The sequence below is a fragment of the Periplaneta americana genome, chromosome 17 (genome assembly GCF_040183065.1).
Source record: "Periplaneta americana isolate PAMFEO1 chromosome 17, P.americana_PAMFEO1_priV1, whole genome shotgun sequence".
Classification (NCBI taxonomy): Eukaryota; Metazoa; Arthropoda; class Insecta; order Blattodea; family Blattidae; genus Periplaneta; species Periplaneta americana.
The window spans coordinates 57,381,313-57,395,000 of record NC_091133.1 but is presented as its reverse complement, the minus strand read 5'-3'; the positions used below and the strand labels follow the sequence as shown (position 1 = coordinate 57,395,000).

At 35.8% G+C, this 13,688-nt stretch overlaps 1 protein-coding gene across 2 annotated transcripts in view; it reads left to right on the top strand.

Moving 5' to 3' along the window:
- LOC138693231 (uncharacterized) overlaps positions 1–13,688 on the top strand; it is a 43,511-nt gene that overhangs the window by 19,647 nt on the left and 10,176 nt on the right. The window contains exon 5 of one of the 2 annotated variants that reach the window (XM_069817029.1): positions 7,484–7,690. In XM_069817029.1, coding sequence (XP_069673130.1) covers positions 7,484–7,682 — 199 coding nt within the window. In that variant the 3' untranslated portion in view covers positions 7,683–7,690. Of the gene's footprint in view, positions 1–7,483; positions 10,543–13,688 lie in introns of those variants that run through there. The other variant, XM_069817028.1, reaches the window with a different exon arrangement.

Here is a 13,688-nt window from a genome sequence, read left to right as displayed (position 1 = left end):
AGACTGGAAGGGGGCGTGGAATTTAAAGAGCTGTCAAAATTGTTTTTCATCGAAGAATTCTTTTTTAAAATTTATGATTACAAATCTAGTAACTTTTTGTTGGCTCCCTGAAATTACTAGATGAATGTAGCAGAGGAGAATATTAATTTACATAAATATTCATTTTATTTTCAAATCTATTTTTCTGTGTTCATTTTTGTTGATTCAACACCAACTTTCTTATGCCAAATTTTAATCAATCTGGATTAAATTTTTACTGCAAGTATTTATGAGGTAGCTGCATTTTTCTATGCAATTATTTTGTGAGAAATGCTGCTAGTTCATTTTATTAATATTTTTCTTAATGCTGCTAGTTTATTTTATTAATATTTTGTGAGAAATGCTGCTAGTTCATTTTATTAATATTTTTCTTAATGCTGCTAGTTTATTTTATTAATATTTTTCTTAAGAAAAATATTAATAAAAGAAACTAGCAGCATTTCTCACAAAATAAATGCATAGAAACATGCAGCTACCTCATAAATACTTGCAGTAAAAATTTCATCCAGATTTATTAATATTTGGCATAAGAAAGTTGGTGTTGAATCAACAAAAATGAACACAGAAAAATAGATTTGAAAATAAAATGAATATTTATGTAAATTAATATTCTCCTCCGCTACATTCATCTAGTAACTTCAGGGAGCCAACAAAAAGTTACTAGATTTGTAATCATAAATTTTAAAAAAGAATTCTTCGATGAAAAACAATTTTGACAGCTCATTAAATTCCACGCCCCCTTCCAGTCTTAATTTAAAAAGTGTAAACATACGAGTATTTGTAATCAGAATTGAGCTGAATCCGTTTGGGGTATGAAAATATAAATTCTGAATAAGTGAAATAGCTAAAAAAAATTTGGAAAAATTTTCATGATTTTCAGTGGAGTCTTCCCTTAAGTCATCCGTTATTTGAAATATTTTCGCCTCTTATGTCCTTATACACATAAGCATTATGCTACTTCAAATAGTTGCAAATTATACAATTCTGAGTGTTAGAGAGTTGTGTGGATTTAAATAATTGACCTGTTACGACCGTAAGTTGTTTGAGCTTGAGTGTATTTGAATATTTTGAGTTAAGAGACTATAAATGTTCAAATGTTTTGAATTTTTATTAATTTAAAGGTTCGAGTTCTTGCGTGTTTCCAAACATTTTAATATTGTACGTAAAGATTAATTTTTTGGTCCTACAGAATATATCTGTTATGGTAACAATGGTTATTAAAGGAGAAAAATTGGCTCCGGCGCGGTGCCGGGGATGTAACTCAAGTCCTTGGTTCTACGTACCAAGCGCTGTAACCACTGAGCTACGCCGAAGTTCAATCCACAGCACCGGATCGAATCCCTCTCATCTAAAATTTTTCCCTTTGTAGCCTGACTCCAAGTTCGACATATATATTGACCTATATTAAGTCCACTGCCATTATACAAGGAGCGCACTCAATTGAGTGACTGATTTTAAAACTAGAGGCATTATGTTGTTTTAATATTTAGACTTAACACTGTTTTCAGTTTTGTATGGGTGCAAGCATTTGGACACTGTTTAGTTAAAATATTTTATTATTATTTTATAGGCAGATTTAATATTCGTGTCTTCTGTGATTTAAAATACTTCGTCAATGAATATTTAAAATAATAGTCTTGTGTGATTTTTTTTAGACATTTAGACCTTGTGTAGTTTTGCATATTTGAGATTTATGTGGTTTTGAAATAGTCTGAAATATTAAAACCTTTCGTGTTGTTGAATATTTGTGATATATGTGGTTTTAGATGTTTGAGCTCTCTGTCTTTAAAATACAACTTACGTGTTTTTCGTAGTATTTATTACTGAAGTATTAAGTACCTAGTCACACTCTCTAACCTTATAAGTATTAGTGTTTTGTGTGGATTTCAATGTATGATCTCGTTTTCAAAGCTAGAAGATCAATTTTCGCCACGAGTCTCGTTTTCACATTTCTAATCTTGTAAGCAGTAATTTATTAATTTACTTGTAACGTTCAGGACTTCCACCTGACATTGAGCAGTAGGGCCTATATGTAGGAGGAAGCCATCTCAGATGTCGAGTATCGTGGCCGTGGGCTAGGTGTGTTTTGTTTTATAGTTCTACTTCCTTCTCCTTCCTTGTCGCGGTATGACTGCTTTAAGACTATACTTAGACAAGTACTATATGGAGATTTCCCACCCATCGAACATGTGATTTTGATACAATATAGTCAATGATTCCATAAATATTGATACAATACACCGAATCATAACCTAAAAAAACGCGATGTGAAGTGTCCTACAAATTTAATATGAACAGATTGAAATTTAAGAAAGGTATAATCTTTCTAAGGACAATGTAGAGCTGATCATTATGAATGTCCATATTATTTTTCCCCCTAGTACTTGCATTTCATTCTTAATTGCTTATTACCAGGGAACGGATTTATATGGACTAAAAATATATGAAATATGTAAATATATATGTAGTTATTTTTACCAAAATATGGAATTAAATATGGATTTTTACCAAAATATGGAATTAAATATGGACTTAAAATTATAAAAAAATGACTATGTACGTTAAATATTGGTACATTTTAATCAAACTAAACAAAAAATATAATGGACGTACCTTATCTTCCAATGTTGTTTCAACAAAACACAATTTTTATTGTCTGTTACCATAACAATAGGTTACAAACATTTCTTTCAAGTGCTGAAAAGTGAATCTTCTTCTATTGTCTCTGAGGATAGATTTATACTGACTAAAAGAGCGTTCGACGTCACAAGAAGTAACTGGTACATAATTCAATTTCACAATGTCTGCTGGGGATAAGTCCAAGTTAATCTTCACTGTTGATTCACCACTCATCACAGCAACAACCTTTTGTAGTTCTTCATATCCAGGGTTTTTTGAAAGTACAGTGTCCACCTTAGCTCTTACTGCATCTGCAACTTTACCTCTACCACGATTCAGTTGTTCCACAGTACTATTTATAATTTCAAAACTTTCAGATAGTGAAAGGTGCCTATTTTGGAGACTTTTGAGCGTTTTTATGATGCATGAAAATGTATGCTGAATGTGAGCTAAGTCATTCTTCACACTTATGTCACAGGTAACTGTTTTCGCAGTATCAATTGAGACTGCATCTTCAGAGTCCAATGCAAGGAGAACATTGTTAATAGAGTCTATATGTTCGGCATAATATTCAACTGCTTCTAGCCATGTACCCCATCTAGTTAAAATTGGCTTTGGTGGCAATGGAATTTCAGGGTACATTTCTTTCAACACGTTAACTCTACTGGGAGCTTTGAGAAATACTTTTTTCACTGATGAAATCAACAAATCTACTTTAGGGAAATTGTCTCTGACCACTTCTGCCACACGATGAAATGCATGCGGCACACAAGTAAAATGAGTCAATTTAGGATATACAACAGATAATGCTTGTCCAGCTTTGACCATATAAGGGGCAGCATCGCTAATAAAGAATAACACATTATCGTACATAATACCCTTTGGCCACAGGATACCCATAGCTTCGTTGAACAGTTTAACTATAGTTTTGTTATTGCACTTTTCTAGAACATCACAATGTAAAAGAATTCGTTCAGAATATTGTTCACTTAACAAACCGATAACTACATTACCAACAAGTCTACCTTCTTTGTCGGGAGTCTCATCAATGGAAACCCAAATTGAACTATCTTTAATTTCATCTCTTATCTTCTGTATTGTCTCATCGTAGATGGATGGAGCATACGTCTTCCTAAGTGTTGACTCATCCGGGATTGTATGTTGAGTATATTTTTCAAGGAATTCCCTGAAGACCTTATTCTTTAGTTTGTAGAGAGGAATATCAGCAGAGATGAGAGAACGGCACAGGTCGATGTTAAACTCAGATCTTACATTCGATGTTGTTGGTTGTGTTAAAAACAATTGTCTCTGCTTGGAATTTAGTTGTTTGTTGGCCTGATGTTTACTAGTTGTAATGTGTTGTTGCACCAGGAACATTTGTGTAGATGATACTGCACACTGACACAAATTACAAAATAATATTTTATTGTCAGTTGATAAACCATCTTCTTTAAATTCTGAAATGTAACTTGTTAGTTTTGATTTTAAATTGACTGAATGACGTACTTTTGGCATATTTACCGTCTTTATAGTATGATTTACAAAACTGAACCTATGTGTACTCTGACTGGCATTTAACTGTTGAGCTGCACAACTGAAGTCTGTTAAAAATTTTAAATTAAATTAATACAGTTTTGTAACTTACTTTCCCATTGTTGATAGGACTGCTAATTTTCAAATAACTCTGATGTTAAAGGGATTACTGAACATGTGTTTAAATCTCTATTGTTGAAATGTATTTTTAAAAGTTAATGGAATTTTGTTTTGTTTTATTGTTAAACCTAATATAATATGGACTGTTTTATATGAAATATGGAAAATATATGGAAATTAACGAAAATATGTACTAAACTCTAAAATATGGAAAAATATGGAAAATAAAAGTAGGATTTTTCAACCCTACACATTGTGAAACATAAAGATAATGCAAAATATAAATTATATTAGCTTTATAAGTAAATATGTATTTACATATAAATCCTTTCCCTGCTTATTACCAAGTTAAATTTCTAAGGAAATTATAGTTAAATCCACTCAATTTCAGAAGGTTTAACGACATTGCTATTGTATAAGTTAAACTCACATAAAACCTTTTAATTTATTGAAGTCCAAGGTTGATAAAATATTATATTTGTACTTACCGCCTTGAGATTATGTATCACATCATTATGAAACATAACTGTGTACTCTACATCAGTGTTACAGGCTCACATTTAGCCAAACATCTATATCGTCGGCTTTCCACGCTGGTAATCCGGGTGGGTCCATGTGGAATTTGTGAGGTACAAAAAAAACGGTATTTTGTGGTAGGCTTTTTATGGGTCGCTTCCGTTTTCCATACCACCATTTCTCCACTAATCATAATCCTCATGTCCACACCTGTGGAGTAACGGTCAGCGCGTCTGGCTGCGAAACCAGGTGGCCCGGGTTCGAATCCCGGTCGGGGCAAGTTACCTGGTTGAGGTTTTTTCCAGGGTTTTCCCTCAACCCAATACGAGCAAATGCTGGGTAACTTTCGGTGCTGGACCCCGGACTCATTTCACCGGCATTATCACCTTCATATCATTCAGACCCTAAATAACCTAGGTGTTGATACAGCGTCGTAAAATAACCCAATAAAATAAAATAAAAAATAATCCTCATACGGTGTATGCTGTTCCCATCCCGCATGGTGTACTGAGGCAACGTTCATGACTGCGAACTTCGGTGTGTATTCTTAGATAAGAACGCTTTGGCGAAGTACTCACCATTGGACGAAAAAAATGTCAGTGTTACATAAGCCTACCTTAAAGTCAAATGACGTCCACTTTCATTGAAGTTACGACGGGCTTGGCGGCCTAAATTACGTTCCTTGATGATGACTTGTTTTGTAAACACTTTAGCATCTCTTAGTGCTTACTGGTTGAGCTCACAGATGTCGTTACTTTGCCAACATTGTGATGTTGAAACTTGTGTTCAGGTTACTGCCCAACGATAGTCCTGAGTTATATATACAAGGTATTAAAAAATATCCAATATTTTGGGAGGTGATAGTATGCATCAAAACAAGGAAAAAATGTATAATAAACATGGATACTACAACAGGTACTTTCTGAGATCTGAACACTTGTCCATAGGAGGTGCTCAATGTGACGTCCATTCATGGCAATGTATTTTTCTCCCATATAATACAGCAGATTACCAGATAATCATACTGTAGTTGACACCCCTGGCATGGAATAATGATACGTCGTAAGGAATACTGAAAACAAGAGTTTTGTTGCGGATATGAGCGGGGTTCAGCAGAGTTGGTGTTGTGAATTTTCGTAACAACCATGTCGGGGCTGATGAAAATTCCCATGCAGTTGAAAAAAAAAGGCATCAGCACTGATTCTCAATCAACGTATGGGCAGGCGTTCTTGGCGATAGATTAAGGGCCATACGTGCTACCACAGAGATTAACTGTTATCAGGACTTTTTTATTAACGTATTGCCTGCCTTGCTGGAGTATGTGCCATGTTAGCGAAGACTACAGATATGATTCATGTATGATGGCACACCAGCAATGAGCATGAACACCTGACGCTGACATTTCAGGACCGCTGGATTGATCGAGGAGGCCCCCACCTAGGCCTGCTAGTTCCTCAAACCTAAATCCCCTAGACTTTTGGTTATCAAGACAAACAGGTCAGTTTCAAAGAATGCGTGATCCCTTACGCCGAAGGGCAGGGGAATGCATTGCCATGAATGGACGTCACATTGAGCACCTCCTATGAACAAGTCTTCAGATCTCAGAAAGTATGTGTTGTAGAACCGATGTTCATTAGACATTTTTTTCTTGTTTTGATGCATACTAACACCTCCTAAAATACTGGATACTTTTTTAACACTCTGTGTATATGTATGTTTATTTTAAATGATTTCGAGGGAAAAATTGTTCCGGGGCCGGGTATCGAACCCGAGGCCTTTGGTTAAACGTACCAACGCTCTCCCAACTGAGCTACCCGGCAACTCTACCAGACACTGATCCAATTTTTCCCTCTATATCCACAGACCTCAAAGTGGGCTGACAACCGTCAAGCAACCAACAATGAGTGCACACTAACTCTGTGTGACTTAAATTGTGGTTTTCTGTTAACGAACAGTGACGTGTATTATGCAAATCAAGCTTTCAGGTATAACTCCCTGTAAAGTTGATTTAAATAATTTCGAGGGAAAAATTGTTCCGGGGCCGGGTATCGAACCCTCGAAATTATTCAAATCAACTGTACAGGGAGTTATACCTGAAAGCTTGATTTGCATGTTTATTTTAAGTTTGGTTAATTAGGCTTTATAATCAGGAACACTTTCAATCATACAAATTTCCAGACTCTAGACACCTATGGAGCTTTTCTTGTTCAAGGAAAATTTTTCGAGAGCCGAGTCCGGAAACCCGAGGCTTCCAGATCTGGTAGCCAGCATGCTGACCCTAGACCAAGTAGGCAGTCATGATGAGGGAGATGTGTTGTGGTTGTTTCAGATAATGACAATATCATTATTTTATTATCTGAAACCATGAAACAAGTACAGTATATTGCACTTCACAATAACATTGAATACTGTATTACGATTAAGGAATGTGTTTTCATCCATATTTTACCGTAAAAGACGTTGTTACAATCCATATGGTTAAATGAATGATACATTTTATGGAAGAAGTGGCTGTTGGAAAGGACTTAAAGAATCTGTCAAATAATGGAGAGACAAAATTTAACAAAATTGAACAAAGTCATCTGCGTGGTATAAAAACAAGGAAACTAATACATATTATACTGGATGTTATGAAATAGAAACTATGCCTTTACAGGTACGGATTCTTCGGCATGGGAATTGGGATCGTGAACATTCCTCATGCCATGCAGGGTAGTTCCGACGATCTTCAGGCGGAGGGCGATTCGACTATGACTGAAGCTGTTAACAAAGAACGAGGAGAAATAAGCGAGCAATGTAGACAGCGAATGTGGGACAATCTCAGAGATGCCTGTGACAAAGGATACCTCGACTAAGCTCTCTGGTAAAACGTTCCATCTTCCGAACCCATTATTGTGAATGTACATTATACAGCGTATTGACCACACCTGTGGAGTAACGGTCAGCGTGTCTGGCCGCGAAACCAGGTGGCCCGGGGTCGAATCCCGGTCGGGGCAAGTTACCTGGTTGAGGTTTTTTTCCGGGGTTTTTCCTCAACCCAATACGAGCAAATGCTGGATAACTTTCGGTGCTGGACCCCGGACTCATTTCACCGGCATTATCACCTTCATTTCATTCAGACGCTAAATAACCTAGATGTTGATAAAGCGTCGTAAAATAACCCAATAAAATAAATAAAATACAGCGTGTTTCCGGGCTAGTGTTGCAAATTTTCAGGGATGATGGGGAAGGGCATATGTATGAATTTGAGATAAGGAACCCTGGTCCGGAAATGACTGAGTCGAAAGTTACAAGCAAAAATAGTTGTGTGGAAATGAAATCATTTTATTCCTCTGTACACCTTATTTATGTGTATTTATCTGTACATCTTACACATACTGTATTCATCTGACGTTGTTTACGTTGCCTACTTACAGTATTTCATTTAGTGCGCTGTCTGAGGGGTGGGGACAGGAAACTACACTAAAGCAATGCAGATGGCGTAATGTGTAGACAGCAGTGTATGTGTACATGTCGCAGTGTCCAGTCGATCAATCCTAGTGAATGGAGGAGTAAGTACACGAGAGCGGAATATGCAGACATGATTTTCGAATATGGATGAGCCAATGGGAACAGTAGACAAGCTCACAGATTGTATCCGGCCAAGTATCCACGTAGGAGACATCCGACCCATACCATCTTTCCACGACTGTTCCAAAGGTTAAGGGAAGGAGGGCACGTGGTGCGAAATTACAATTCCATTTCCACTCAACTATTTTTGCTTATAACTTTCGACTCAGTCATTTCCGGACCAGGGTTCCTTATCTCTAATTGATACATGTCCCCTTCCCCATCATCCCTGAAAGTTTGTAACACTAGCCCGGAAACACCCTGTATATTTTCTCATCAAAACGAAATGTTACTGTGTAATTCCAAAGTAGAGTTCAACTTTTGTTTCCCAAAATCTTCTTCAACCTCCGATTCATACTTCAACCTCTCGGAGATCTGAGTAACATCGAAAATTTAAGAAAATTCTTGCGGAAGTGTGAGATCATGTAAATAACATATCCGAATACTACGGTGTTGAAGTCAACTTTATGGATTTTCTGGATAACGATGGGATACTGTTTTTTTACATGGGTTAGCCTACTCATAAGTGATAAGAATGACTATCAGTTAAGAAGAAATAATAGATGATGGATAAGGAAATGCAGTATCTTAACAAATCTACTCCTATCGGATCATCATCATCATCATCATCATCATCATCATCATCAGCAGCAGCAGCAGCAGCAGCAGCAGCATCATGGATTAAGCCTTATAAGGCTCGTTCCGGTCTCATTTTATTAACACTGGTGAACCCATCTTGTTTTCGGCCTACCAACATTTCTTCTACCTATTGGGTTATAGTTCATCATCAGTTTTGGTATGCGGTCTGCTTGCATTCTTTGTATTTGTTGTTTACAATCGTTTCTATATTGTTTTAAAATATTAATTTAAAAATTCTTAGTTCCCCCCTTATATCTTCACTTCTTTTCCTGTCAAATAAGGTATAACCTGCAACAGATTTCAGAAATTTCATCTCCGCTGCTTCTATTCTCCTTTCTTCTTTTTTAGTCAGGATCCAAAATTCAGACCCATTAAGCAACATTGGCACTGCCATTACCTTATAAAATTTAATTTTCGTTTCTTTTCTAATACTTTTTAGGGATATATTAATGACACCGCATACATAGGTGAATTTAGTAATATTGTTTTGAATATCTTAATTCTTCATATAAGAAATGTTGCACCCAAGATAATTGAAACAATTTATCTGTTCAATAATGTTTCCTTACAAGGCAATTTTATAATGTATCTGTTCCTCTAAATGCTAAAATTCTTGTTTTGTTAATTGAAATATTTAAGCTAAAACGTTTACTTATATTATTTAACTGGAATAGAGCCCTCTGTGCCCCGTTTTCAGAACTGGATATTAAAACTTGGTCGTCAGCAAAGAACAATGTATCTAAGAATATATATTTTTTTAATTTTAAAATTTTCATTTAAATCCATCTGCCATTCCCATCCACTCGGATCTTTTCCGCCATAAATTCGACTTCGATTCTCCGTGATTAGAAGTCAGGTCTACAGCATCTAAAACCAACGCTCTAGCCATTAGGAGAAAGGTATGTTTTATCTCGGTATATTTTACGAGGGATTATGAACTGCAATGGTTATGTTTGAGTGAAATGAAGGTGATAATGCCAGAGAAATGACTCCAGAATCCAGCGCCGAAATTTACCCAGCATTTGTTCTTAATGGGTTGAGGGAAAGCTGGAAGAAACGTCAACATGTCCCGAGGATTTGAACTCGGGCCCACTCGTTTCACGGGCTAACATATTAACTATTACTCCACAGCGATGAACGAAAGGTATGTTGTAGTAAAGAATAATGTCAGTTAAAACTGGTCAGAAGAATTATTATCACATAAATTTACTGTAAGAGCACAATGAGATATTGGACCTCAGATACTCGATTTCAAATCCAGGTTGAGAACGATGGATGTATAAGACATAAAATATCTAAGCATGAGTAGGCCTACTTTAGAACATTAGTAAAATGCAGTGTCGTGTATATTAGATTTATGATACAAAAAGTTATAAGGTCGTTCCTTGCCGGAGTAAAATTTCAATTCTTGTTGCCACCATCTTCATCTGTTATTTTCATCGAAGAATAAATTTTGTCTTACCTTTATTCTTAATGTGTTAAATGTTCATTCTGCCCTTGAATAATAATAATAATAATAATAATAATAATAATAATAATAATACTAATAATAATAATAATAATAATAATAATACTAATAATAATAATAATAATAATAATAATAATAATAATAATAATAATAATAATAATAATAATAATTGTTTTGCCACCCATTTACTCTCCCCGGTCAAATATTTCATATTGAGCAGATTATCTGAATGGAAAGCGAGAATGTGCTACTTGACTCCCCTTAAAAAGTAAACACCAATAAATTATTGGAAAAAAGATCAGCGATAAATTGTACAGCTGGGTTTGCATACTAGAAACTTGAGCTTAAACGCTTGTGAATCATAAATTGGATTTATGAAAGAAGAAAGACAATGTTGGCACAGTATTTCTCGGAATACTACTCTGTTTCTCTTGTCAGACTTTTACTATTTATTAATTTCAAGTAATTCCCAACAACGCTGTGAAAACCAGTGGTGAACTACTGGAACTCATCACTTATCCTGAACTTCAGTATCCTGAATTTTATGGTAAACTTCATCTTATAAGATGTCCGCCGTGTTAGCTCTGTGGTAGCGTGTCTGTCTCCAGACTAGCCGTCCCGGGTTCGATTTCCAGCGGAGTTAGAAATTTTCGTGTAAAATTTCTACCTCGGGTCTAGGAGAGATGGCGGTGCGCAACTTCTAATCACTAGATTGTGCACCAATATGCTGAGGTGAATCCCAAATCTCTCCGCAGTGCATATGAAAACAAGGCATATGTCACTGTTGACAGTGATTCGTCCGTCGGATGTGGATGTTAAGCCTGGCGGCCCACTTGGTGCTATTCGACAGGTGTAGGCCGGCATCGGGTTTTCCTTCTCCCTTCCTCATCTTCATCATCATCATCATCATCATCATCATCATCATCATCATCACTCATTCCAGACTATACACTTACACATACACATACACTGACCCTAGTACACGACAAACTCTTCACAGATAGACATCATGTGCAGTGTGGCCCGCCGAAGTGGTTTACAACGAGAAAATGGGTCACAGTCCTGCCATCTATCCGAAATATGCAGAACCCGAATCACATAAAGTGAAGTGAGTAGACATTGGGTAATACATACATACATACATACATACATACATACATACATACATACATACATACATACATACATCTTATAAGATAGAAATCGGCAGAACTTCTGACATTTGTCCAACTTCTGAAGTGAATAAGAAGAAATTAAGAGAAAGTGGAAGGATAAAAACAGTCTTTCATGAACTGCCCGGTATGTACTCACTTACTAAAAATTATAATTTCATAACCATTTAGTTTTACTTTTGCAGTAAACACATCTTTTACGTTTCTGGCCCACAACACGAGAAACAATGGGCTCTAATTCTACAGTACTGGAACGATTAATTGTAGCTAATGACTGTTTTTCTAAAGTCACATCAGTTCCTCCATCGGTCCCTACAGAGGAGGCCCTGGGAGATAGTCGTATTTATACCACGTTTTCATTTTCGCAATCTTTGTTATGAACAATTTCATTGCAATCTGCTGACTCCTTATTGATAAAAAGTTCAGCTGGATCCTCAAGTTGGCGACGGCAGAGAGATTGTTACAATCCTCGTCACCCGAATCGCCACCAGTTTCATTAGCGTCATCTTCAGGAGGTTGTAGAACCACACCAATATTTGAAACATTTTCTTGAGAAGATACGGTCTCAAGTTCTTCCAGTATTTCGAAAGTGGTAAGATTCTTTTTGTGAGATTTGTCGTAATTATCCATAACATTAGGGAAAACAAACGTCTTAGCTGTGTTAGCGGGATAGTAATTTTCCTAAAAAAATATTTCACGTATTTATAAATCGTAAATGTTTCGTAAGTTTTCATAGAAAATATGAAAGTAAAGAAAATCTGCTCCTAATTGTCAGTAATAATATTATTAGAAAATTTATCACAATGTACGAAAGATTCCTTATGTGCCCATAGGGTCGAAAACGACCCACACCAAATTTCTTACACTATTACGCTCCTACTGAATACAATTCAAGACTCCATCTCGTGTAATCATATTGCTTACTGCTTGCCCTATGTAATAAACAGACATCGGATTCTAGGGCAAATGCCTATTTTGTTTCTTTAGGAGAAAAGTAAAAATAATTATTAATATTTGTGTTTCATGGAAATTGAAAGGTATTCAAATAGTTTTATAGTGCCCTAAAATGCCCTAAAACGGTTATTAGAGCCTAATTTGTTAATATTCGCCTAAAAATGCCTAACTCACTGTAAAGTTTCGCATTTTACTCTTACTTTTTATAATTTATACATGCATTCACTGCGAAATTTAAGGCATTTAAAAAGTGGAAAGTTTGCTTCACACCGGCCATGAAACCATTGATAAAGGAAACAAAATGTTTTGAATCTCACGACACTCGCAATAGATTTCACCGAATTTAACATGTTTGGAGGCATAAATGCCGACATAGAACCAACCTTAGTTTTGAAGCAGGCAACAATCACAACATGTGCTGCTACCGATTCAGAGATATACTATACTATAAAAATGACTGTTTTCGGTCTGAAACCGATTAGCTGTACTGCCCTTCAGAGTGTCATAAAATCACAATTTTTGGAGAAAGAGTGTTTTTGAAATATTTATGAAAAGTCGTAAAACTGCGAATTAGTTGGGTAAACCGTTACAAAATATTTAAAAGAATGGCCCTCCTAGTGTTAACACTACCAGGAAATGCAACAATAAGTGGAACTTTGTATTTTTGTCCAATTGAATCTCAATAACAACGGTTCATTTGAATGCTCGTTAACAGTTGCTCTTTCCCTCACCTTATTTGTGTTGAGAAGTTTTAAGCGGTAGGACGTTTTCCTGTGAAGTTTAACGCGATAATGCCGAAAAATATAAGTGCAAAATCTACATTGATCCGGCAATGGCTAACAGAATATTCAGAATTCACTTATGATGGAAAAATAATATTCTGCAAGATTTGTATCAAACAGGTATGTAACAATAGTTGAAATATATAAATTCTAGCTATTAATTTTAATGAGTAGGCCTATAATATTTATACATTGACTGAGCTATCCTGAGGTATAATTCTTTTTAAGACCACTACA